Source organism: Oncorhynchus mykiss, chromosome 3 (genome assembly GCF_057628025.1).
Source record: "Oncorhynchus mykiss isolate SJ-2025 chromosome 3, ASM5762802v1, whole genome shotgun sequence".
In the NCBI taxonomy this organism is placed as follows: Eukaryota; Metazoa; Chordata; class Actinopteri; order Salmoniformes; family Salmonidae; genus Oncorhynchus; species Oncorhynchus mykiss.
The window spans coordinates 51,488,683-51,516,447 of record NC_143024.1 but is presented as its reverse complement, the minus strand read 5'-3'; the positions used below and the strand labels follow the sequence as shown (position 1 = coordinate 51,516,447).

The window sequence follows — 27,765 nt, the reverse complement described above, 5'->3', positions numbered from 1 at the left end:
GTCCATAGATCTCCAAGACAGAATTGTGATAAGGCATATATCTGGGGAAGGGTATGAATCAATTTCTAGTGTGTTGAAAGTTTCCAAGAGCAGTGGTCTCATCATTTAAAAAATATGAAACTACCCAGACTGCCTAGAGCGGACCATCTGACCAAACTGAACAACCGAGCAAGAAGGACCTTGGTCAGGGTGACCAAGTGTAACGGATGTGAAACGGCTAGCTTAGTTAGCGGTGCGCGCTAAATAGCGTTTCAATCGGTGACGTCACTTGCTCTGAGACCTTGAAGTAATGGTTCCCCTTGCTCTGCAAGGGCCGCGGCTTTTGTGGAGCGATGTGTAACGATGCTTCGTGGGTGTCAGTTGTTGATGTGTGCAGAAGGTCCCTGGTTTGCGCCCGGGTATGGGCGAGGGGACAGTCTAAAATTATACTGTTACATTGATGCTGTTGACCCGGATCACTGGTTGCTGCGGAAAAGGAGGAGGGTTAAAAGGGGGGTGAGTGTAACGGATGTGAAACGGCTAGCTTAGTTAGCGGTGCGCGCTAAATAGCTTTTCAATCGGTGACGTCACTTGCTCTGAGACCTTGAAGTAGTGGTTCCCCTTGCTCTGCAAGGGCCGCGGCTTTTGTGGAGCGATGGGTAGCGATGCTTCGTGGGTGACTGTTGTTGATGTGTGCAGAGGGTCCCTGGTTCGCACCCGGGTATGGGCGAAGGGACGGTCTAAAATTATACTGTTACACAAGAACCCAATGACCTCTCCGACAGAACTGGAGAACAGAAGGACAACAATATCTACAGCACTTTACCATTCTGGCCTTTATGGGGGAGTGGCCAGACAGAAGCCACTCCTGAGAAAAAGGCACAGAGCATAAGGCAAAATGTTCTGATGAGACAAACATTTTACTGCAAAGCACCATGTCTGGGGAAAAAAACAGGCACAGCTCATCACCCGCCTAACACCATCCCTACCATGAAGCATGGTGGGGGCAGCATCAGTGCAGCAGGGACTTGGAGACTGGTAAGGATAGAGGGAACAATGAATGGATCCAAATACAGGCAAATCCTTGATGAGAACCTGCTTCAGAGTGAAAGCAACATTAGAATGGGGCATAGATTTACATTCCAACAAGACAATGGCCCCAAGGTTACAGCCAAAGCAACACAGAACAAGAATGTGAAAGTCCGGGGCCCAGCCAAAGCCCAGACTTGAATCCCATTGAAAATCTGTGGAACGACTTGAAGATTGCTGTTCACTGCCGCTCCCCATCTAACTAACAGAACTTGAGAAAATCTGCAAAGAATGGGAGAAAATCACCAAATCCCGATGTGCAAAGCTGATACAGACATACCCATGATGACTCAAAGCTGTAATCGCCACCAAAGGTGCTTCTAAAGTATTGACTCAGGTTTGACTACTAATGTAAATGAGATATTTCTGTATTCCATTTTCAAAAAATTTAATTGTGATGTATGGGTAATTAATGTTACTATTAGGCTACATAAATAACTTAGCAGTTTCTAAGTCAAATGATGTAGGTTAGTAGAGCGTTCAATATGTGTATTGTGTGGTTAAGGCAAAATGAGTATGTGAAGCGGTACGAAAACGATAAAACATGTTCCAATTAAAGCTCTGAAAATATAAACCAATTGGCCCAAATACTGAAAGGCAACTATTTTCATTTTCCATCCTATAGTCGAAGTGACAGCAATGAATCAATGGCCAAAATAATGAGGGGTAAAACTGGTGATTATATTGAAAGCACAAAATTAAGAAATACAGTGCTTTCAGAAAGCAGTCACACCCATTGACTTTTTCCACATTGTGTTGTATTACAGCCTGAATTTAAGATCTTTTGTGTCACTGACCTTTGTCACACAATACCACAATGTCAAAGTAGAATTCTTACAAATTAATAAAAAATGAAAAGCTGAACATTTGGACTTATTGTGCAATAATAGTGTTTAACATTATTTTATGAATGACTACCTCATCTCTGTACCCCACGCATAAAATTGTTTATAAGTTCCCTCAGTCGAGCAGTGAATTTCAAACACAGGTTCAACCACAAAGACCACAGAGGTTTTCCAATGCCTCGCAAAGGGCACTTATTGGTAGAAGTAAAAAAAAATGTAAGCAGACACTGAATATTCCTTTGAGCATGGTGAAGTTATTAATTACACTTTGGATAGGGTATCATAAACCCATTCACTACAAAGATACATGCTTCTTTTCTAACTCAGTAGCCCGAAAGGAAGGAAACAGTAAAGAAATTTCATCATGAGGCCAATGGTGACTTTAGGAGTTTAATGGCTGTGTTAGGGGAAAACTGAGGATGGATCAACAGCTTGTAGTTACTCCACAATACTAACATAATTGAAAAGAAGGAAGCATGTACAGAATAAAAATATTCCAAAACATGTACAGAATAAAAATATTCCAAAACATGCACCCTGTTTGCAACAAGGCACTAAAGTAATACCGCAAAACATATGGAAAGGCAATTCTCTTTTTGTCCTGAATAGAAAGTGTTATGTTTGGGGGCAAATCCAATACTGAATACCACTCTCTATATTTTCAAGCAAAGTGGTGGCTATACCATGTTATGGGTATGCTTGTAATCGTTAATGACTGGGGAGTTTTTTAGGATAAAAATAAATAGAATGGAGCAGAGCACAGGCAAAATTCTAGAGGAAAACCTGGTACAGTTTGCTTTCCGCCAGACAATGGGAGATGAATTGAAAATCTATGGCAAGACCTGAAAATGGTTTGTTTTGAAAATAATAATGGCCGAATGTTGCACAATCCAAGTTTGGAAAGCTCTTACAGTCTTACCCACAAAGACTCACAGCTGTTATCGCTGCCAAAGGTATGTATTGTAAGCTAAAATGTATTGACTCAGGGGTGTTGAATACTTAACTAATGAAGATATATTAGTGTTTTATTTTTCATAACATTTTGACATGTTAGAATTCTTCTTCCACTTTCACATTACATAGTAGATTGTTGACAAAAAAATGACAAATCCATTTTTGTCCAAAATGTTGAAAAAGTCAAGGGGTGTGAATACTTTCTGAAGTCAAAACACACCTAACACACACAAACACACACTCCTCTCCACCACAACATGCAAGCTGGTATGATTGACAGTCACAGTGAACATGTTGCAGCGTATTGTGTGTGTGTGTGTGTGTGTGTGTGTGTGTGTGTGTGTGTGTGAATGAGTGGAGATTGGACCAAGTCTGTCTGCTGCTAGCTGAGATTGCCCCCGTGAGAGATCCAAAATAACAAGAAAGAGGCCCTCAGTGGGTCGGATGAAAGCCTGTCTCCAACCATTTCAGCACGGAAAGAAACGGAAAGTCCCCTCCTCTACTGTAGGTCTGACTAACTGACATCACACTCATCTTTAAGGAAAGGAAAGAGAGGAAATCTCTAGTTATCTGTTTGACTATGATGCGGTTTTCCCAAATACAATGTTACCTAATGAGATAATATCAAAATGAACACTCAATTCTCTCCATTTACTCTATTCTATTTTTCACATGTTCCATCCTACATGAGTGAGTGGGTGAGTGAGTGAGTGGGTGAGTGAGTGAGTGAGTGAGTGAGTGAGTGAGTGAGTGAGTGAGTGAGTGAGTGAGTGAATTGAGAAGGGCTCTAGCTATCATCTCACTTATACTCATTGTTTGCTGAAACAGTGGTCTAGTCAGTAATTATTTACAGTTGAATTCAGAAGTTTACATACACTTAGGTTGGAGTCATTAAAACTCGTTTTCAACCACTCCACAAGTTTCTTGTTAACAATCAATAGTTTTGGAAGGTTGGTTAGGACATCTACTTTGTGCAGGACACAAGTAATATTTCCAACAATTGTTTACAGACAGATTATTTCACTTATAATTCCCTCAATCACAATTCCAGTGGGTCAGAAGTTCACATACACTAAGTTGACTCTGCCTTTAAACAGCTTGGAAAATTACAGAAAATGATGTAATGGCTTTAGAAGCTTCTGATAGGCTAATTCACATCGTTTAAATCAATTTGAGGTGTACCTGTGGATGTAATGCAAGGCCTACCTTCAAACTCTATGTGCTTGACATCATGGGAAAATCAAAAGAAATCAGCCAAGACCTCAGAAAGAAAATTGTAGACCTCCACAAGTCTGGTTCATCCTTGGGAGCAATTTTCAAATGACTGAAGATACCACGTTCATCTGTACAAAAAATAAAACACACGTATAAACACCATGGGACCACGCAGCCGTCATACCGTTCAGGAAGGAGACGCGTCCATCTCCTGGAGATGAACGTACTTTGGTGCGAAAAGTGCAAATCAATCCCAGAACAACAGCAAAGGACCCTGTGAAGATGCTGGAGGAAACAGGCACAAAAGTATCTATATCCACAGTAAAACAAGTCCTATATCGACATAACCTGAAAAGCCGCTCAGCAAGGAAGAAGCCACTGCTCCAAAGCCGCCATAAAAAAGGCAGACTACGGTTTGCAACTGCACATGGGGACAAAGATCGTACTTTTGGGAGAAATGTCCTCTGGTCTGATGAAACAAAAATTGAACTGTTTGGCCATAATGACCATTGTTATGTTAAGAGGAAAAGGGGGACGCTTGCAAGCCGAAGAACACCATCCCGACCGTGAAGCACGGAGGTGGCAGCATCATGCTGTGGGGGTGCTTTGCTGCAGGAGGGACTGGTGAACTTCACAAAATAGATGGCATCATGAGGGAGGATAATTATGTGAATATATTTAAGCAACATCTCAAGACATCACTCAGGAAGTTATAGCTTGGTCGCAAATGGGTCTTCCAAATCAACAATGACCCCAAGCATACTTCCAAAGTTGTGGCAAAATGGCTTAAGGACAACAGGGTCAAGGTATTGGAGCGGCCATCACAAAGCCCTGATCTCAATCCTATATAAAATTTGTGGGCAGAACTGAAAAAGCGTGTGCGAGCAAGGAGGACTACTAACCTGACTCAGTTACACCAGCTCTGTCAGGAGGAATGGGCCAAAATTCACCCAACTTATTGTGGGAAGCTTTTGGATGGCTACACAAAACATTTGAGTTAAACAAGTTAAACATTTTAAAGGCAATGCTACCAAATACTAATTGAGTGTATGTAAACTTCTGACCCACTGGGAATGTGATGAAAGAAATAAAAGCTGAAATAAATCACTCTCTCTACAATTATTCTGACATTTCACATTCTTAAAATAAAGTGGTAATCGTAACTGAATTTTTACAAGGTTTAAATGTCAGGAATGGTGAAAAACTGAGTTTAAATGTATTCGGCTAAGGTGTATGTAAACGTCCGACTTCAACGGTAGGTGCCTTTTTGTTCCATTTTAAAGAATGATTAGACAATTTACTAATTGATTGTCTAAAAGCACACATGAATAGCAGTGATACTGTAGTTAACAAATTATTGTAAAAAACTGTTGATCATCACACATTTATTTGAATTGATAGTTTAGTCAACTCTGAAAAATAGCACAATATAGTACGACATAATAATAATTGCACAACAATTAAACAAAATGGGAGTAGACAGACAATCTCAAAATGTATATTTTTTTTAGTCCAGATCCCGAGTGGCGCAAAGGTCTAAGACATAGCATCTCAGTGCTTGAGGCGTCACTACAGACACCCTGGTTCAAATCCAGACTGTATCACAACTGGCTGTGACTCAGAGTCCCACAGGGCTGCGCACAACTGGTCCAGTGTCGTCCAGGATTGGCTGGTGTTGTAAATAACAATTTGTTCTTAACTGACATGGCTAGTTAAATTAAATAAAGAAATCAAACGCTCTGTTGCAGCTGGCTGCAACCGGGAGATGGCACACAACTGGCCCAGAGTCCGGGTTAGGGGAGGGTTTGGCCGGCAGGGATGTCCTTGTCCCATCGTGCTCTAGCAACTCCTGTGGCGGGCCAGGCGCATGCATGCTGACACAGTCGCCAGGTGTACAGCGTTTCCTCTGACACTTTGGTTCAGCTGGTTTCCAGGTTAAGCGGGCATTGTTGTCAAGAAGCAGTGCGGCTTGGCTGGATTGTGTTTCAGAGGACGCACAGCTCTCGACCTTCCCGAGTCCATATGGGAGCTGCAGCGATGGGACAAGACTGTAATTACAAATTGGATACCACAAAAAGGGATACAAATGATTTATTGTTAACCATATTTGTGTAAGAACTTGTTCCTTTTGAGGTTTACATTTTTTGCAAAGAGAAAAATAGCACTATATTGGTGAAGACATACTGTATATTGGTGTAGCTTCACATTAACTCTAAAATATCCACGTTGCTGTTTTCTTGGCCAACATTGCCCTCATGTGGGTAAACTATGGGGTGCACTAAATGCCTCACTACTCAGCAACAAAACAGGTCCATGTGTCTATCTATACTGCTCAAAAAAATAAAGGGAACACTAAAATAACACATCCTAGATCTGAATGAATGAAATATTCTTATTAAATACTTTTTTCTTTACATAGTTGAATGTGCTGACAACAAAATCACATAAAAATGTCAATGGAAATCAAATGTATCAACCCATGGAGGTCTGGATTTGGAGTGACACTCAAAATTAAAGTGGAAAACCACACTACAGGCTGATCCAACTTTGTAATGTCCTTAAAACAAGTCAAAATGAGGCTCAGTAGTGTGTGTGGCCTCCACGTGCCTGTATGACCTCCCTACAATGCCTGGGCATGCTCCTGATGAGGTGGCGGATGGTCTCCTGAGGGATCTCCTCCCAGACCTGGACTAAAGCATCCGCCAACTCCTGGACAGTCTGTGGTGCAACGTGGCGTTGGTGGATGGAGCGAGACATGATGTCCCAGATGTGCTCAATTGAATTCAGGTCTGGGGAACGGGCGGGCCAGTCCATAGCATCAATGCCTTCCTCTTGCAGGAACTGCTGACACACTCCAGTCACATGAGGTCTAGCATTGTCTTGCATTATAAGGAACCCAGGGCCAACCGCACCAGCATATGGTCTCACAAGGATCTCATCTCGGTACCTAATGGTAGTCAGGCTACCTCTGGCGAGCACATGGAGGGCTGTGCGGCCCCCCAAAGAAATGCCACCCCACACCATGACTGACCCACCGCCAAACCGGTCATGCTGGAGGATGTTGCAGGCAGCAGAACGTTCTCCACGTTCTCCAGACTCTGTCACGTCTGTCACATGTGCTCAGTGTGAACCTGCTTTCATCTGTGAAGAGCACAGGGCGCCAGTGGCGAATTTGCCAATCTTGGTGTTCTCTGGCAAATGCCAAACGTCCTGCATGGTGTTGGGCTGTAAGCACAACCCCCACTTGTGGACGTTGGGCCCTCATACCACCCTCATGGAGTCTGTTTCTGACTGTTTGAGCAGACACATACACATTTGTGGCCTGCTGGAGGTAATTTTGCAGGGCTCTGGCAGTGCTCCTCCTGCTCCTCCTTGCACAAAGGCAGAGGTAGCGGTCCTGCTGCTGGGTTGTTGCCCTCCTACGGCCTCCTCCACGTGTCCTGATGTACTGGCCTGTCTCCTGGTAGCGCCTCCATGCTCTGGACACTACACTGACAGACACAGCAAACCTTCTTGCCACAGCTCGCATTGATGTTCCATCCTGGATGAGCTGCACTACCTGAGCCACTTGTGTGGGTTGTAGACTCCGTCTCATGCTACCACTAGAGTGAAAGCACCGGCAGCATTCAAAAGTGACCAAAACATCAGCCAGGAAGCATAGGAACTGAGAAGTGGTCTGTTGTTGCCACCTGCAGAACCACTCCTTTATTGGGGGTGTCTTGCTAATTGCCTATAATTTCCACCTATTGTCTATTCCATTTGCACAACAGCATGTGAAATGTATTGTCAATCAGTGTTGCTTCCTAAGTGGACAGTTTGATTTCACAGAAGTGTGATTGACTTGGAGTTACATTGTGTTGTTTAAGTGTTCCCTTTATCTTTTTGAGCAGTGTATATACCTTAGGGATCCTATACTTGATATGGTGTACTGTAAGTACACCAAGTAAATATCAGAAAATAAAGTGTGAAATGTCATAAAAGTCCACACAAAAGTAAGTACCAGTTCCTACCAATTCAAGAGATTTTCTTCATTTATTACTATTTTATACATTGTGGAATAATAGTGAAGACATCAACGCTATGAAATAACACATATGGTATCATGTAGTAAACAAAACATGTTAAACAAATCAAAATATACTTTCTTCAAAAGTAGCCACCCTTTGCCTTGATGGCAGTTTTGCACACTCTTGGCATTCTCTCAACCAGCTTCACCTGGAATGCTTTTCCAACAGTCTTGAAGGAGTTCCCACATATGCTGTCACTTGTTGGTTGCATTTCCTTCACTCTGTGGTCCAACTCATCCCGAATGATCTCAATTGGGTTGAGGTCGGGTGATTGTGGAGGCCAGGTCATCTGATGCAGCACTCCATCACTCTCCTTCTTGGTCAAATAGCCTTTACACAGCCTGGAAGTGGGTTTTGGGTCATTGTCCTGTCAAAAAACAAATGATAGTCCCACTAAGTGCAAATCAGATGGGATTGAGTATCACTGCAGAATGCTGTGGTAGCCATGCTGGTTAAAGTGTGCCTTGAATTCTAAATAAATCACTGACAGTGTCACCAGCAAAGCACCCCCACACCATCACACCTCCTACTCCATGCTTCACGGTGGAAACCACACATGCGGAGATCATTCGTTCAACGACTCTGCGTCTCACAAAGACATGGCGGTTGGAAACAAAAATCTGAAATTTGGACTCTTCTGACCAAAGGACAGATTTCCACCGGTCTATCGTCCATTGCTCATGTTTCTTGGCTCAAACAAGTCTCTCCTTCCTATTGCTGTCCTTTAGTAGTGGTTTCTTTGCAGCAATTTGATCATGAAGGCTTGATTCGTGCAGCCTCCTCTGAACAGTAGATGTTGAGATGTGTCTGTTACTTGAACTCTGAAGTATTTATTTGGGCTGCAATTTCTGAGGCTGGAACTTATCCTATGCAGCAGAGGAAACTCTGGGTCTTCCATTCTTGTGGCGGTCCTCATGAGAGCCAGTTTCATCATAGCCCCTGATGGTTTTTGCTACTGCACGTTCAACATTTTTGACATTTTCTGGATTGACTGACCTTCATGTTTTAAAGTAATGATGGGCTGTCATTTATCTTTGCTTATTTGAGTCGTTCTTGACATAATATGGTCTTTGTCTTTTACCAAATAGGGCTAGCTTCTGTATACCAGACACAATAAGGAAAGAAATTCCACAAATTAACTTTTAACAAGGCACACCTGTCAATTGAAATGCATTCCTTCTGTGTTATTTCACAGTTTGTCTTTTCTACAATGTAGAAAATAGTCAAAATAATGAAAAACCTTGGAACGTGTCGGTGTGTCCAAACCCTTTGACTGGTACTGTATGTAATTACACATACACACTGAACAAAAATATAAACGCAACATCTAAAGTGTGGGTCCCATGTTTCATGAGCTGAAATAAAATATCCCAGAAATGTGGGCACAAAAAGCTTATTTCGCTCAAATTTTGTGCACAAATTTGGTTACATCCCTGTTGAGCATTTCTCCTTTGCCAAGATAATCCATCCACCTGACAGGTGTGGCTAGGGACAATAAAAGGAAACACTAAAATGTGCAGTTTTGTCGCACAACTCAGTTGGCATGATGACTACAAGAATGTCCATCAGAGCTGTTGCCAGATAATTGAATGTTAATTTCTCTATCATAAGCCACCTCCGGCGTTTCCAACCGGCCTCACAATCGTAGACCATCTGCAGCCAAGGATCTACACTTCTTACCTGCGGGATCGTCTGCGACCAACAACCCGGACAGCTGATAAACTGTGGGTTTGCACAACCAAATAATTTCTGCACAAACTGTCAGAAACCGCCGCCAGGAAGCTCATCTGCATGAATTTTGAACAGACTGCAGTTCGGCATTGTAACCGACTTCAGTGGGCAAATACTCACCTTCGATTGCCACTGGCACGCTGGAGAAGTGTGCTCTTCACGGATGAATGCCGGTTTGAACTGTACCAGGCAGATGATAGACCGCGTGCGTGTATGGCATTGAGTGGGCGAATGGTTTGCTGATGTCAACGTTGTAAACAGCGTGCCCCATGGTGGCGGTGGGGTTATGGTATGGGCAGGCATAAGCTACGGAAAATGAGCACAATTGCATTTTATCGATGGCAATTTAAATGCACAGAGATACCGTGACAAGATCCTGTGGCCCTTTTTTGTGCTATTCATCTGCCACCATAACCTCATGTTTTTGCATGATAATGCACGGCCCAATGTCGCAAGGATCTGTACACAATTCCTGGAAGCTGAAAAAGTCCCAGTTCTTTCATAGCCTGCACACTCATCAGACATGTCACCCAAGTTTGGGATGCTCTGAATCGACGTGTATGACAGTGGGTTCCAGTTCCTGCCAATATTCAGCAACTTCGCACTGCCATTGAAGAGGAGGGGGTCGACATTCCACAGGCCACAATCAACAGCCTGATCAACTCTATGCAAAGGTGAGTCACGCTGCATGAGGCAAATGATGGTCACATCTGATACTGATCCTTACATTTTTTGAAGCCATCTGTATTCCCATTCATGTGATATCCATAGATTTTGGCCTACTTGATGTATTTCAATTTCAATTGGAACTGTAAAATCTTTTAAATTGTTCCATGTTGCAGCTATATTGTTGTTCAGTGTACATGTATTCAAATATCTGTTTTGATGAAACAAAAAAAAATCCACAGAAACTTTGATTTCACAATTTAAGCAGTATCATGGCTTCCATGAAAGGTTGGTTTCTGCTGCTCTGCATGCATGCGCTCCTAAACCCATGTCCATACAGAAGGTGGATCCTGTCCCTCTTCTCCCCTTCAGTCTAGAACAGCATGTTGAGATACTGGAGATTCGTGTAGGTTCCACCCACCATGGTCTCTCTCTGCTATGATCAAAGCACCTCCCGGTCCAAAATACAAGGCCATTTTTTTGAGTTTGACTGGGTACTTTATCACTTTATCCAGAAACGAACCCATTCATCGTGCAGGCTTTCCAACTCAACACTTAAATGAAAGTTTCAATCAATAAACCTATCTCATATCAAATCAAATTGTATTGGTCACATACAAGTGTTTAGCAGATGTTATTGCGTGTGTAGCGAAATGCTTGCATTTCTAGCTCCGACAGTGCAGCAATATCTAACAATTTCACATATACCCAATACACACAAAAAAGTAAAGGAATGGAATTAAGAATATATAAATATATGGATTAGCAGTGTCAGAGCAGCACAGACTAAAATACAGTATATACATATATGAGTAATGCAAAATATGTAAACATTATTAAAGTGACTAGTATTCCATTTATTAAAGTGGCCAGTGATTTCGGGTCTATGTAGATAGGCAGCAGCCTCTAATGTGCTAGTGATGGCTATTTAACAGTCTGATGGCCTTGAGATAGAAGCTGTTTTTTAGCCTCTTGGTCCCATCTTTGATGCACCTGTAATGACCTCACCTTCTGGATGATAGCAGTGTGAACAGGCAGTGGCTGGGGTGGTCCTTGATCTTTTTGGCCATCCTGTGACATTGGGTGCTCAAGGTGTTCTGGAAGGTAGGCAGTTTACCCCAGGTGATGTGTTGGGCAGACCGCACCACCCTCTGGAAAGCCCTGCAGTTGCGGGCAGTGCAGTTGCCATACCTGGCAGTGATACAGCCCGACAGGATACTCTGAATTGTGCATCTGTAAAAGTTTGTGAGGGTTTTTAAGGTACCAAGCTAAATTTTTTCAGCCTCCTGAGGTGGAAGAGGCGCTATTGCGCCTTCTTCACCATACTGTCTGTGTGAACCATTTCAGTTTGTCAGTGATGTGTATGCTGAGGAACTTCAAGCTTTCAAACCTACCACTGTTGTCATCTGCAAATTGATGATTGAGTTAGAGGCGTGCGTGGCAACACAGTCATGAGTGAACAGGGAGTACAGCAGTGGGACTGAGCACACACAGGGCCCCTGTGTTGAGGCTCAATGAAGTGGAAGTGTTGTTTCCTACCTCACCACCTGGGGGCAGCCCGTCAGGAAGTCAAGAACCAGTTACACAGGGCAGGGTTCAGACCCAGGGCCTCGAGCTTAATGATGAGTTTGGAGGTGTTAAATGCTGAGCTATAGTCAATGAACAGCATTCTTATACAGGTATTCCTCTTGTCCAGATGAGATGGGGCAATGTGCAGTGTGACGGTGATTGCATCGTCTGTGGATCTATTGGGGTGGTAAGCAAATCGAAGTGGGTTTAGGGTGACAGGTAAGGAGGTGGAGGTGATATGATCCTTGACTAGTCTCTCAAAGCACTTCATGATGACAGAAGTGAGTTCTAGATAGTCATTTAGTTCAGTTACCTTTGCTTTCTTGGGTACAGGAACAATGGTGGCCATCTTGTAGCACGTGGGGACAGCAGACTGTGATAGGGAGAGATTGAATATGTCCTTAAACACACTAGCCAGCTGGTCTGCCCATGCTGTGAGGATGTGGCTAGGGGTGCCGCCTGGGCCGGTAGCCTTGCGAAGGTTAACACGCTTAAATGTCTTACTTCGGTCACGGAGGAGAGTCCAGTCCTTGGTAGCGGGCCGCGTTGGTGGCACTGGGTTTTCCTCAAAGTGGGTGAAGGAGTTTAGCTTGTCTTAGCTCATCTTAGTTTAATCAGGTGTGAGTGCTGGGCTGGAGTAAAATCCTGCACACCATAGCTTTCTGAGACCAGGATTAGGTGATCACTGCTCTACACAGTTGCATTAACATTTAATGAAATGTTAATATTACAACATTGTTATTCAAAACACGGGGACAAATCAGATTTCAGACAAGCCCCGCAAAAGCAGAAATACTGCAAACACATGGTTACAAATAGTGTACACAGAAGAGAGAAAAAAAACAACAGCTGAATTATTTCAGACAAAATATTTATTTCATTATTGAAACAATTCAGACAGGAAAATTGTCAAAAGGCAAACAACGAAGTGTTGTGGTGGTCTCAAAAGTCTCACAATGTTGGGAAAGCGGTCAGTTAATTATTGTTGGTTGTCTTTGCGGTCATCAGCTGTCATGACAGTTTTATGCTACCAGCTCTCATAGTCTCAGAATTAGAAGTTCATCCATGTTTCTCAAACGTCAAATTTAGAAGTTGTTCCAACTTTTTGAAGTGATTAAGGTCAAATTTAGGTATTAACTCTGAATTGTTATGGTTAAGTTCAGGCATTATCTCCAAATGGTTAAGGTTCGGGATAGGCTTACGCTCATCCATCATCCCCAACACCCTTAGTACAGCGTTTCCCAAACTCGGTCCTCTGGACAGCAGATTAAAATGATCAAAGCTTGATGATTAGTTTATTATTTGAGTCAGCTGTGTAGTGCTAGGGCAAAACTCGGTCCCGAGGACCGAGTTGGGGAAACCCTGGCCTACCAAAACCTACTTGAAGGTAAAGGCACTCACTGTTGCCACCAGTGGCCGGTTTCCACATCATCTCCCTGCGTCCTCAGAAATGGACGGACATCGAATACTGACTTATATCACAGGTGACCTGGCTGGCTTAATGACAGAGACTTCAAGGATTACTGTGAGATCAAAGTCAGCTGCATAGACATACCTCTGATAGTCTATATTGCAGTGTTTGAAAGAAATGCCGTCAGTGTGGTCCATTGAAATTCACAACATTGTGGTCCATTTTTATAATGAATTAAAAGTCAAATTAAACTGTCTTGGTCATTGTGGGGAACAGTAACATGTCTCACAGCCAAGGGAGGTGGCGGCTCCGTAGTCACAGAATCTATCATCCAAAATAAACCCCTAGCCCCATTTCCCCAACATTTCCTGACCCCTTTGAAGATCAACATGAAATGGATGGGTAAAAGTAATATGGAGTGAGGCCCTGTTTGAACAGTTCTAAAAAGAGTCCTTCCTTCCTACCTTTCTTGAAGTAATCGTTGATCTGACATGACAGGATGGCTGTAAGCAGTTTGCGATCAGTAAACCTTTAGTATTTAAAAACAGGGCCTCAGTGTCTATTGGTTGGGGCAAGAGCTTGATTCTAGAATGGGGAGGCATTTAATTGATTTATATTCTTTATTGGTTTCAAGGTTGTTTGTCTCCAAGTCACTCAGTGACACACAGGATGGCATCCAGGAGGTTGTGTGTGTGTTTGACTTGTGCTGCGGTGAAGCCGTGGCTCTTCAGTAGGAGACTGTATTCGGAGGCGCTCCTTTGTCTCCCCTCGGTCAAACTGAGGGCCTGAAGTAGGCCTCTGCTCGGCCCCTTCCTGTCCTCATCCAAAAAGATCTCACTCACCAGCACGCAGCAGCCTGGGACGGAGATGGCGTACACAGGATGTATGCATTCATATTTAACGTTGTGTATACAATTAGTATTTACATTAGCATGTGAAAGTCACATTCATAATATGCAATAAAGGTATTTTGAACTACGATACACAAATTGGACTAGTCAATTGGTCGTTTTTTTAATAAGGCAAAATTGTAGTATTTCTTAAAAGCAGAAACAGTCAGGTACCTAGGCTAGTCAATGATGTGTGCCCTCTGCTTTTCACTTTTGATTTGAAGAGTTTAACATGCAACTTGCACACTGTTAAAACACTACGCTGTTATAACCTTGTGGTTCATTCCGTTTAGGCTTGAGCCAACTCCTCTGTGTTCATTCAAGTTCATTAGAACTTGCCTAATAAACTTTTGCTTTTTGCACACTTTGGTGGGGGCAACATAACAGAACAAATCATCGCGTGACTCAAAGTTTACTTTGACATGATGGTTGTTATTACCAATGTTTGCGTATATGAAAGCATTTGCAATGCAAATGTCACAATCTATTTCACTGACTAAAATGTCAACACTAAGACATTTTACCGAAAGATTTTCTGTTTTTATCAGGCCTGTCGTGAGTTTTTTTTATGGGTCAGGTAATTCATCCACATAAAATTGTTGGATGGAAATGTTCATTCTGTTGCTAAATGTATGAGTAATGTATGGCATGACAACAACAGATGAGTTGGCTTTGGCACATACAGCATGGGACCAGGCTAACTCTTTACACAAGCACAAGTGATACACAAAAAAATGTCTAGCCAATGTGTGAATCATTATCCTTATCAGGGTCAGAAATCGGAATCCAAAAATAATATATTGTTTTTCACTCTTACCAGGATTGCATGCTTTCGCAATTTTACTCAGCAAAATGTGTACTTTCTCATCCGACCAGTCGTGGAGAATTCTTGCCAATATGTATACGTCTGCCTTGGGAATCTCATCTTTGAAGAAATCTCCTGTTCAGACATTAAAAAGAAAAACCATTCATTACATTTTACATGTACCCTGACAGAAAACAAATTCATGATCAAAATGGCACTTATTGCTAAATGTTTTTTTTGTTAAAACATTTTTATTATGAACACAACAAATACAAAAAAACAGAAATATACAAACAAGAGTACATAAACCTAACAGACATGGGTATTACATATCAAGATTCATTTTCAATATGTTAAATACTTTTATGGTGCGTATTGCTTTTTACATTTACTGATAATTTCAAAATAATATTTCAATTCTATCTTAAATAATGTGAAAAGGGGTTTGTTCTCTGCCCACTTCATTTTATGGACAAAGAATCTTCCATGAAAGATAAACAAATTAACACTAAAAGTTGAATCAGGATCCATATAATTTGATTCAAAATAAAACATAATATCAGAGTCTTTCAAATTAACATTAATAGTTGTTTCTTATAAAATAAAATCTTCTGACATAAGAGCAGTCCCAAAATAAATGGTCAAGAGTCTCTGGGTCACAATCACAAAATGCACATTTGTTATCAATAGCTATTTTAAATCTGTGTATAATAAAGGTCTTTACAGGGTAGATTCTATGAATGAGTGTGTATGATACTTCTTTCACCTTATTAGATATACAATATTTACCAGATAACAACAAAACTTTGTTCCTGTTCACTTGTCCTAGGGCTGCATTCCAGTACATTTTAGCAGAGGGAATAGTAACATATTGACATAGTTTCCTTATATACCTGTTATTACATTTATAGTTTAAAATGTAAATTCCTTCTAGTTGTATTGAGGCTACAAAATCCTCAACAGTTGCACTTGGAGTACTGTTATATTCTCCTAAAAGAAGAATAGCACTTTTAGGGACAGCTCTAACAACAATTTGATACTCCTCAGGAGTGAATGTAACATTGTGTGTTCTAATAAATTCTGGATAATCATATATATATATATATGATATATATATACATATACATATATACATATATATATATATATATATGATATATATATACATATACATATATACATATATATACATATATATATTTATATATATACACACATACATACATACATACACATACATACATGTATATGTACATATATATATATATATATGTACATATATATATATATATATATATATATATATATATATATATATATATATATATATATATGTACATATACATGTATGTATGTGTATGTATGTATGTATGTGTGTATATATATAAATATATATATGTATATATATGTATATATGTATATGTATATGTATATATATATATATATACACATACATACATATATACATATACATACATATATATTTATATATATACACACACATACATACATACATACATACATACACATACATACATATATATGATAATAATATTGACCAAAGCCAAAAAATCAAAGAGTCTCAAAAATAAAATAATGTTCAACTGTATCAAATGCCTTGTAAAAGTCTACAAATAAAAATAAATCTATCTTCCATAATGTGCTCATTGTAGTCTTTCAAGTCCAATATTTTACATGTACGTCTGCCCTTCATAAAAATAGACACAAGACTTTTGGAAGTCTTCATCTATGAATTTTGCAGTCTTTGACAGAGTCTAGAAAGGCAGATATGTCACTAGTAGGGCAGGCATTACTGGTATAAAGGTTACCATAGAATTCTGAAACATATTTTGAAATATCTTTGGGGTTTTCATTTTCTTTGCCATCTATGTTGAGCTTATGAATAGATGTAAATTCAGAATTCTTTCTTTCTAAATTGTAAAAGTATTTTGTATTTTTTTCACCTTCCTCCAACCATCTCTTTCTTGATCTTACAAATGCCCCTTTTGCGTTCTCTTCATACAGTCGGTCCATTTCTAGTTGTAAAGAGAATAACTGACCCTTTCCCTCTTCATCAAGGTCTTCCATAGAGATTAGAGAAAGGATTTCCTCACCAAGTTTATCTTCCCTCAATCTTTTAAGTTCAGCAATTTGTTTACCTCTCTTCATGGCTGTTTGTCTTATTTCATACTTCATTAATTCCCAATATTTCCCATAAGACTTAAATAGTTGGGCTTTCCTCCAATTGTCTTGTATAATATCTTTGGCATCCATCTTGAAATTATCATCTTCCACCAGTCTACTATTGAGTTTTCAATAACTCCGATTTGGTTTAACTTCAGATCCATTCATATTTAAAGATAAGAATATAACTTTATGATCAGTAAGAATTGATGGTTCAATTGACACCTTGACTACAGAATTATCTAATGAATTAGAAATCAACCAGAAGTCAATTCTTGACCGTCTGGACATGTCCTTGTTACTCCAAGTGAATTCCTTTTTATCAGGATATTTAGATCTCCAAATATCTACTAATCCAAGACCAAGACATAGGTTATTAAACTCAGGATTAACTATGCTGGATCTGTTAGGAGGGGGATATCTGTCATTAGATACAGAATTAAAATCTCCACCTAAGACAATTTTGATATCCTGAAATAAGGTCATCGGTAGTAAGACTCACCACTCTGGACGTTGGGTAAATTTCAAAGATATTTCAAAATATGTTTCAAAATTCTATGGTAACCTCTATACCAGTAATGCCTGTCCTACTAGTGACATATCTGCCTTTCTAGACTCTGTCAAAGACTGTGCAAAATTCATAGATGAAGACATCCAAAAGTCTTGTGATAAAATTATTTATATTAATGAAAAAAAATAAAAAAATGTATCGGCAAGTTAAAAGAGAACAAATCTCCAGCAAATGATGGCATTTCGTTGGGTATTAATTTCTTTTTCAAATTCTTGAAATAATATCCTGTTGTTTTGTTTGTTGTTGGATGCATAAATATTCCCTAATAAAAACATTTCACTGTTGAAATTTACCCAACGTCCAGAGTGGTGAGTCTTAATACTGATGACCTTCCCTTTAAATGCACCTCTTAAAATTGCTACACCCACAGAGTGGTTGTTGCCATATGATAACTAGATATGGTTACCTCATTGATTTAAAAAAAAAAAAAAATAGATCGGAAGAACAAGCATGAGTCTCTTGTAAAAAGTAAAAGTCTGCATTAAACCATTTGCAATACAGGAAAATAGCCTTACGCTTGAGTAAATTTTGAATACCCCTGACATTAATTGAACAAAGAGATAAAGACAAACTTCAACCAACAACCTTGTTATGCTAATATAAGCTTTTCCTAAGGATATGTAACTCAAAAGGATTTCCATCCCATTATTTAACCTCTCCAACAAAAAATAAATATTGGTCATAAAGTTACCAAAGTATTCTTACTCCCACAAGGGGGAGACATTGTGTAGATTTTACAATAGGCAGTTATTCACCTATAGTTAGTGTTTAGCTTACCAGTTCTCAGGTCTCATTCAAGTGTTTGTGTACATTTTTATAATAAAAGGCTGCTTTTCACCTGGTAATCAGTTTTTTGACCTGACAGTTCTGTCCGAGTTAGACTCTGGCTCTCACTCAAATGTTCTGATTTGGCCGCATTTCTTTCCCATCGATGATCACTCTTGCACCCATAGAAAAATCAGTTTTCTCTGCCTTTCGAGCTGCAGCCACCATCGGCCACAGTTTCTCTCTTGTCAGTTTGTCCGCTGAGGTCAGATCCTCCATGAACCTCAATTTTTGCTTGATGAGGAATTCACAATTCTTCGCTCGCCTCCAAAGAAGATCCCGTGTAGATCTGTTGGTGAACCGGATGATGGCCGTCCTCGGTCTCTTGTCTTGATCCTTAAGTCTTCCCAAACGATGGACGATGTCTACATTTTCCTGAAGTTTGGCTTTTGATTCAGGAATGACAGCTCCACAGATGTCAACAACTCTGCATTTGATGTCCTCACCTGCCTGCTCTGGAATTCCATGGAGCCTCAGGTTCCACCTGCGCTGGTATCTCTCCGCCTCATTCACCTTTTACTCGAGTTCAGCCACCTTCTTTTCATTTTCCTGGCAGATAACTTCCACTTTCTTCATGTCACTTTTGAGGGTTTTCACTTCTCCAAAGAAAGTCAACAGATTTTTTAATGGCCCTAATTTTCATCGTATTCTCCCTAACCATGAGCTCCAAGCCATTTGCCCTTTCATCTATCTTTGCTGTCAAAAGCATTACAATATTGTTTTGCATCAAGAAATGACATCATGACCTCATCTTTTTCCCCTGGGGCTTGACTGGAGTGCCGGGGTCGTAAGGTAAAGGCCTGAGCTGGGTACTGGAGGTGCGCAAGTTGTGAGCATTGTTGCTCACCACATTTTCATCACCCATCATCACATTTTCATCACCCATTGCAGTATTTCCCCCCAGTTACATTCTGAAGAGGAGTACCCAAAATCATACTGAAGAGGAGTACCCAAAATCATACCATCTTTTGTGGTTAATTGTCCATCTGACGATCTTTCCATTTCTTTCCTTTTGGTTCTGGTCGTGGCAGTTTCCATGTATGTTCAACAAGCTAGTTTGAGAGCTAGCTAGCTTATCAGGCTATCGAGTGTTGTTGCAAACTTTGTTTTAGAGGTGAATAACTTGCAGAAAGTAATCAATTACTTTGGTAAATAAACTAAACCATATTCATAGAGTTTCATGACCGTAGAAACAATCCAAAACAAATGATCTGCACTGACCACCATCTTGCGCGCCCAACGCTAAATGTTATTGTGCATCGACAGACCACATTACCCATGATGATAACAGTATTCTAAAATCCATTCCACCCGCTGTAAGTCATTAAACAAACCTGCTACAAACGATACTCTGTCATCTGCGTCATGTGGCCGGAAGTGACTGCTCATCTCAATGACTTCGGGTAAGTCGAACATGGTCACAGACAACCCCGGGTGTGCTTTGGCAAACTCATACGCCATGGCCCCAGTGCATCCTAGGTGAAGGAAAAAAAACACTGATGATTGGTATGGATTGATTCTGATAGGCTACACCCGATTCCCTATTTAAGGGCATACTTCTAGCCAGAGGCTTTCTAATGTAAATCACATTGAAGATAATAACGGAAGGGCCATTTGAGATTTTACTACAATATTGTAGCAACACAATGTGATGGCCATTTTAAATGGAATTGAGGTTCAGGTTACTATGACCTCACCTCCCAGGTCACAGGCCGTCTTATATTTGGAGAGGTCAAAGGCCGTCGCCACGTCTCTACCAGAAACCTTTGCGATGCTGTGCATGGCCTTCATGAATCGCAGCTTCACTTCATGTCTGCTGTAGTAGGCATCCTATAACAATGAACAACAAGGACGAAAACAAAAACAGTTACCACTCCAATACTCAGTTCTACAGTGAGAAAACAAATCATTAGGAACACTTTCCTAATATTGAGTTGCACCCCCTTTTGCCCTCATAACAGCCTCAATTTGCCAGGGCATGGACTCTACAAGATGTTGAAAGCATTCCACAGGGATGCTGGCCCATGTTGACTACAATGCTTCCCACAGTTGGCTGGATGTCCTTTGGGTGGTGGACCCTTCTTGATACACACAGGAAACTGTTGAGCGTGAAAATCCCAGCAGCGTTACAGTTCCTAACACAAACCGGTGCACCTGGCACATACTACCATACCCCATTCAAAGGCACTTAAATATTTTGTCATGCCCATTCACCATCTGATGGCACACATACACAATCCATGTCTCAATTGTCTCAAGGCTTGAAAATCCTTCTTTAAACTGTCTCCTCCCCTTCATCTACAAGGATGAAGTGGATTCAACAAATGACATCAATAAGTGATCATAGCTTTCACCTGGATTCACCTGGTCAGTCTATGTCATGGAAAGAGTAGGTGTTCTTAATGTTTGTATATTCAATTGTTTACTTATAAACAATAATACAAAACCATTCTATCTAGTGTTAACTGGAGAGCTGCATTGACTGTACATTTGAATCCCAGTTTAGTGCCTTCACACCTGATACAACTAATCAACACGTCTCCCACACCTTGACTAGCTGATTCTGCTAAGCTTGAACAAATAGCTGCCGCACTGTGGCTCCCCAGGAACAAGACTGATCTGTTGAATAATTACCAAGGTAACTGGAATGTGACATGAAACTTGAGATTGTTATTACCTGGAAAAGGTTAGAGGTTTTCCCGAAGGCCTTCTCGTGCTGGTTGGTACCCTCCCTCACAGCAGTCTCCAGGTGGGTGAAGAGAGGCCACACCAGTTCGTTACAATGCTGGATGTACCCCTGCAGAGAGAGGGGACCGTCCGACAGCAGGAAATGCCTGGACATCGCTGTGTTTGTGTACTCTAGGGAGAAATTGGCATGTCAGAAGGCATGTCATAAATCACTCCTTGACACACACAGCTTAGACGCCATGAACAATGTCTAGGAAAAAATAAAGAATATGTCTAACAGAAGGAAACAAATTATAGAGGGAGACAATGTGAGAAATTGAGACAGTATACCTTTTCCCGTTCTTTGCAGGAGTCCCAGAGAGACGCAGGCCTCCAGCAGGCGTTCGGTCCCCTTAATAGATGCTTTGATCTCCTGGGCCACATCCTCAGCCTGCAGCTCCCCTTTCTTACTGCTCCTTAACACGTCAAACACACGCAGCTTGGATGCTGTGAACAACACCTAGGATACAAAACAAAGGGAAAACGTTCAATGCGAGACTAGAGAAAGAAGAGGAGTAATAGAAAATTCCAATTCATGTTTTAACCTACCTCAAGCAAAAGTAGTTTGATTAATAAGCCTAAAATTAAACTTCCTGCAACCTCAGCTTGAACATGACTACATGAACAACATAAAACCTAGCTGTATGGGGAATTAAAACACAATAGCAAGGAACTCAATGTTTTGTTATAGTATATACAGTTGAAGACGGAAGTTTACATACACCTTAGCCAAATACATTTAAACTCAGTTTTTCACAATTCCTGACATTTAATCCTAGTAAAAAGTCCTTGTTTTAGGTCAGTTAGGATCACCACTTTATTTTAAGAATGTGAAATGTCAGAATATAGTAGAGAGAATAATTTATTTCAGCTTTAATGTCTTTCATCACATTCCCAGTCGGCCAGAAGTTTACATACTAATTGGGTGTATTTGGTAGCGTTGCCTTTCAATTGTTTAACTTGGGTCAAGCATTTTGTGTAGCTTTCCAAAAGCTCCCCACAATAAGTTGGGTGAATTTTGGCCCATTCCTCCTGACAGAGCCTGTGTAACGGAGTCAGGTTTGTAGGCCTCCTTGCTCGCACACGCTTTTTCAGGTCTGCCCACAAAGTTTCTATGGGATTGAGGTCAGGGCATTGTGATGGCCACTCCAATATCTTGACTTTGTTGTCCTTACGCCATTTTGCCACAACTTTGGAAGTATGCTTGGGGTCATTGTCCATTTGGAAGACCCATTTGCGACCAAGCTATAACTTCCTGACTGTGAAATGTTGCTTAAATATATTCACACAATTATCCTTCCTCATGATGCCATCTATTTTGTGAAGTGCACCAGTCCCTCCTGCAGCAAAGCACCCCCACAACATGATGCTGCCAACCCCGTGCTTCACGGTCGGGATGGTGTTCTTTGGCTTGCAAGCATCCCCCTTTTTCCTCCAAACAAAACAATGGTCATTATGGCCAAACAGTTCTATTTTTGTTTCATCAGACCAGAGGACATGTCTCCAAAAAGTACAATCTTTGACCCCATGTGCAGGTGCAAACCGTAGTCTGGCTTTTTATGGCGGTTTTGGAGCAGTGGCTTCTTCCTTGCTGAGCGGCCTTTCAGGTTATGTCAATATAGGACTCGTTTTACTGTGGTGATAGATACTTTTGTACCTGTATCCTCAAGCATCTTCCTTTACAAGGTCCTTTGCTGTTGTTCTGGGACTGATTTACACTTTTCGCACCAAAGTACATTCATCTCTAGGAGATTGCACTTACTGTATATAGACTTTTTTTGTTTTCTTTTTTTCTACTGTATTATTGACTGTATGTTTTGTTCATTCCATGTGTAACTCTGTTGTTGTATGTGCCAAATTGCTATGCTTTATCTTGGCCAGGTCGCAGTTGCAAATGAGAACTTGTTCTCAACTAGCCTACCTGGTTAAATAAAGGTGAAATAAATAAAAAAGGAGACAGAATGTGTCTATCAGATGCTTCTAAAGCCATGACATCATTTTCTGGAATTTTCCAAGCTGTTTAAAGGCACAGTCAACTTAGTGTATGTAAACTTCTGACCCACTGGAATTGTGGTACAGTGAATTATAAGTGAAACAATCTGTTTGTAAACAATTGTTAGAAAAATTACTTGTGTCATGCACAAAGTAGATGTCCTAACCGACTTGCCAAAACTATAGTTTGTTAACAAGAAATTTGTGGAGTGGTTGAAAAACGAGTTTTAATGACTCCAACCTAAGTGTATGTAAACTTCCGACTTCAACTGTAAATACATATCCATCCACAGGATACCTTTGAGGCTTTAAATCCATCCATGAGCTCGATCATCTTGCTCAACTTTTCCTTGCCGTCTTCTGTCTCGTGCTCCCTCACATTCTGCATCTGAATGGTGCCCCTGCTGGTCAAGTCTGGTGCTGCAGGGTCGCTGATGCCCTGGGGCTCAGCCTCCCCGTTCGCAGAGCACTTAGACAGGTTGTTGACCAACGTCCAGGGCACCTCGCCCTCTCCACACCCACTCTCCTCCTGTTTCACCTAGATGGATGGATGAATGGGATAAATTATAAATGGATTCAATTCAATTAACTTTATTGTCCATGTAACACATTAAAAACAATTAATTGAAAACACCAACACTGACATATGACAAATGAAGTGTTGTGCAATAATTGCTAAGGGCAAAAGACGTATTTCAATGCATTGACATGTGTACTGACATTATGGGCTGTACTGGCTGAAGGGATGTTTTGTCCTTGGCTGTCCGGAGGGCCGTTATGGGTTGGGCTGCTGGCGGCTGGCTCGGCTGGTGGGACCGTGTCGACAGGGCTGCCTTGGGGGCTGGTCTGGGTGCTGTTGTGTGTCAGACTGCCTGGGGGGCTGAAGATGAGACCCAGCTTCTTGCAGAACTGGTTGAGCGGGAAGCCCACCACATTCAGGAAGTCTCCGTGTACATACTCCACCAGCATACCACCCAGAGCCTGGATACCATAGCCACCAGCCTTGTCCCTGTCACACACACACATACAGAGAGACCCAGATCCATGCATACACAAACAGAGACACAACAAACACACACGTCTCACATAAATTGACAGACAGTGAGACACACAGAGACAGAGAGCGATAGAGAGAGGGGCCACATAGAAAGACAGGACACCAAGACACAGGGAACACACACACACACACACACACACACACACACACACACACACACACACACACACACACACACACACACACACACACACACACACAGAGGTGACAATCATGTGACGTGTCAGGCAAAACTGTGTCAGAACTGGCCACGGAGACCACACAGCAGAACATGCTTCTATGATTGAACTAAGGCTCATTGACCCTCACTTGTTTCTTTCAGGCTGAAATTATATAACAAAATCCATACCTTATCTCAATAAAGCGACACAAAATGGGCTGGTTGGCTGTATCAAAGTCCACAAAACCATGGGTTCACAAGGTTTGAATTCAGGGAAGTGACCCCAATTGCCTCTGCGAGAGGTGAGGTGAGGTTCTAAACTTAGAAAGATCTATTGGCATTACACCATAGCCAGTAATTCAAACAGAAGAAGAGAGGTGAAACTCACATGGGTTCTCCGCTATTGATGTACTCCCAGAGTAAATCATCAGACAGATCTGCAAACTTCACCTTGGTCTCCTCATAGAAGTCAATAACTTGATAATCAATCTCTTCATCTGGAAAGAACGGGACCTAGTCAGTTGTAAAACTGAATGCATTCAACTGAAATGTGTCTTCCCATTTAACCCAACCCCTCTGAATCAGAGAGGGAACCATTGAAATAAATAATGTACAACTTTAAAGCAGGCAACTTCCCAACCTACCCTTTTACCCATTTTATGTTTAAGGCATACCTTCTTTCTCATGGCAGAGAATGATCGCCACTCCGGTAAAAACACTGTGTTCTTTACCACTCAACCTGTTCAGAAACACAAAAACAAAGATAAAATGGGATAACTACGTTTTCCTATTGTTATTATTATTTTTTAAATGTACACAGAATTCTCTCAAAACCTTGAAAGCATTCGGTAGGCATCTTGCTTGTCCACTGGCTTCTCAAGAATCAGTCCATCCACTGTCTGAGAAAAGAAGACAACCAATACAGTGTAAAGGAAATAATAACCACTATGATATGAAGGATAGAAGACATTGATATAGCTGGCTTTGCTTACAACAACAGTGTCTGCTCCGATCACAATGTCTGGAGTTTTCAGGTGTTTCTAGAACAAATTAAGAAACCACAGACATTCAAAAGTATATATTTGTTTCTTCAGTGAGGAAAAAATATCAACAGACAAATATGGTAATGATATTGTAATAATAATAACAATAAGCAAAGGCTTCACTGACAAACGGCATCCTCTTGGCCACCTCCAGGGCCTTCTGCTTGGCAGTCTCCACAGCATACTCATGGGGTGTTTTGAACAGCCTCTTGTCTAACGTTTCCTTGAACCAGGATGGGACAACCTCAAATCGTAAACCCTGTGACATAAATGGAATAACAAGGCATCATCACCATCAGATACTACATGTCATTACTGTACCTTAAAGGCTCAGTTTGATTAGGCTTTAAAAAAAGTTTGCTTTCTTACTCCCTTAACGGAAGTAATCATTGAACTTTCATGACATGGATAGGTGATTGAAAATGTCCAGTATTGTAGAAACCTTGTTTTCACTTATTTATCCTATCAAAGCGGAAGAGGGTAAGGAAGGAGGCCTCGGTCTTACCACATTGGTGAGTATCTCCAGCCTCCTTGGAGATGCACTAGCCAGGACGACCAGCTTACCGGTCAGCTTGGAAATGACAGGATTCATCAACACCATGGTGACCTCCTCACTGCGCATACAAGTTAAACATTAGGCTACTAGTTCGTCTCAGTCAGCTGTTTGGTGTCAGATGCCTGTGACTTTGCCTTGAAGTAGGGTACATACCATTTGCGTCACACTTTACTGCCTACATACAATGCACGTATTCAGGTCAATATACTTTTGTAGGCTACCCCTCATTGTTCTCTTGTATCAAAAATACACTGACGTGGAATTTGTGGCAAGGGATCAAAGGGCTATCCTAGAATGAACCTATCCATTGATGCGAAATACCTTTCGCACCTATTGGCAATATTATCTTCTGACTGGTGTAGCTTTGTTGACAGCCCCGACGATCGTTCTGAACGTTAAAAAACATTGCATGCAGGTTTTGGAAACACAAGGAACATACATTTGATACCTTTAGTTTTGATATCAAAACACACCTTTATAGGGTTATGGTTAAGATTCCCACACAACCATTTGTCCATGTTACTGCACTTGTTTACAAAAAAAATACTGCTGTGTTAAAACAATGTACAGTATCTGTATATTTAACATTTGTGAAATTATTGTATTGCATTTGTGAAATTATGTAGAGCGTTTTATGTTTATAGAAGCATCCCGCAATTAAGTATCCACGTTTAGATTGAGTGTTTTATCTGCCAGAGCCATTTCCCATTTAAAAAGAAAATGTAAGGTCACTGGACAATGAGGTCGGAGTAACGTTAGGCTCCATTTAGTCCTTTATTGGGCAATCCTAGAATATGCCATGAATAGACCGAATTATTATGTTAGAAGTTAGTTGACAACTTAAAAGGGAAAGGTCTGGTTAGTGTTTGTATGGATCAGTGATAATTATTGACATGGAAAAAAGTAACGTTAATGTTACCATGTTGCACATTTCACTGCTTAGCTTGAGAAACTCTTCCTCAGATCATGCAAGTTCAGCTATTCAGTTACGACATCTCAATCCTCAAGAAATGTTTACAACATGCAGCATACAACCTTGGGCAAAGCTGCTTTTAAATTACACTTTGAAATCTTGGACGGCTAAATGAAAAAACATTACCTGCAGATCTTCCATGCGAATGAATTCCTTGTTGCGCTTACAAGAGACAACGCATGCGCAAGCATAGCGGAAGTAGAATCGAGAGATTCAGCCTTTTTGCGTGTCATCATAAAACGTAACAGAGGGCGTACATCAAGTAAGAGTAGAATGAATGGAGTTCAATGGAGATTCATGGCAATCACCCCTCATTGCACAAACAATGCGTCAGAATATGGATTATATCATTTATCTTTCTAAAACATTGTGCTGTCTTTGTCGGCTTGTAATGCTTTATTAATAGAACAGCTATGCACCTATGTTGAGCACCATAATGCCAGTATGCATAGCCCA

General features: G+C 40.9%; 1 protein-coding gene across 6 annotated transcripts; it reads right to left on the bottom strand.

Annotated features, from left to right (window-relative positions):
- Positions 1-12,969: 12,969 nt before the first annotated feature.
- asmtl (acetylserotonin O-methyltransferase like) lies at positions 12,970-27,550 on the bottom strand. Of its 6 annotated transcripts, none has more exons than XM_090229506.1 (16): positions 27,436-27,517; positions 26,658-26,724; positions 26,286-26,394; positions 25,908-26,039; positions 25,730-25,777; positions 25,572-25,636; positions 25,412-25,476; positions 25,126-25,234; positions 24,241-24,529; positions 23,819-24,058; positions 21,820-21,988; positions 21,479-21,660; positions 20,499-20,631; positions 20,136-20,276; positions 15,234-15,356; positions 12,970-14,382 (listed from the first exon to the last, which is right to left on the bottom strand). In XM_090229506.1, the coding sequence occupies exons 3-16, from the start codon at positions 26,379-26,381 to the stop codon at positions 14,177-14,179; spliced, it is 1,998 nt and encodes a 665-aa protein (XP_090085632.1). In that variant the 5' UTR covers positions 26,382-26,394; positions 26,658-26,724; positions 27,436-27,517; the 3' UTR covers positions 12,970-14,176. The 6 variants fall into 6 exon arrangements, with proteins under 6 accessions (XP_090085632.1, XP_036829987.2, XP_090085631.1 ...); XM_036974092.2 differs by having other exon boundaries at positions 24,241-24,601; positions 26,667-26,724; positions 27,436-27,511; XM_090229505.1 differs by having other exon boundaries at positions 26,667-26,724; positions 27,436-27,511.
- Positions 27,551-27,765: the final 215 nt, after the last annotated feature.

What these genes read in the sequence shown, in the direction of transcription:
- asmtl (XM_036974091.2), bottom strand. Translation starts at nt 27,545, where the DNA reads ATGATGACACGCAAAAAGGCTGAATCTCTCGATTCTACTTCCGCTATG. An exon ending in CAGCCAGTACAGCCCATAAT is followed by an intron (nt 24,059 to 24,240) that starts GTCAGTACACAT and finishes CCATCCATCTAG; the next exon opens with GTGAAACAGGAGGAGAGTGG. An exon ending in AAACCTCTAACCTTTTCCAG is followed by an intron (nt 20,632 to 21,478) that starts GTAATAACAATC and finishes TCATTGTTATAG; the next exon opens with GATGCCTACTACAGCAGACA.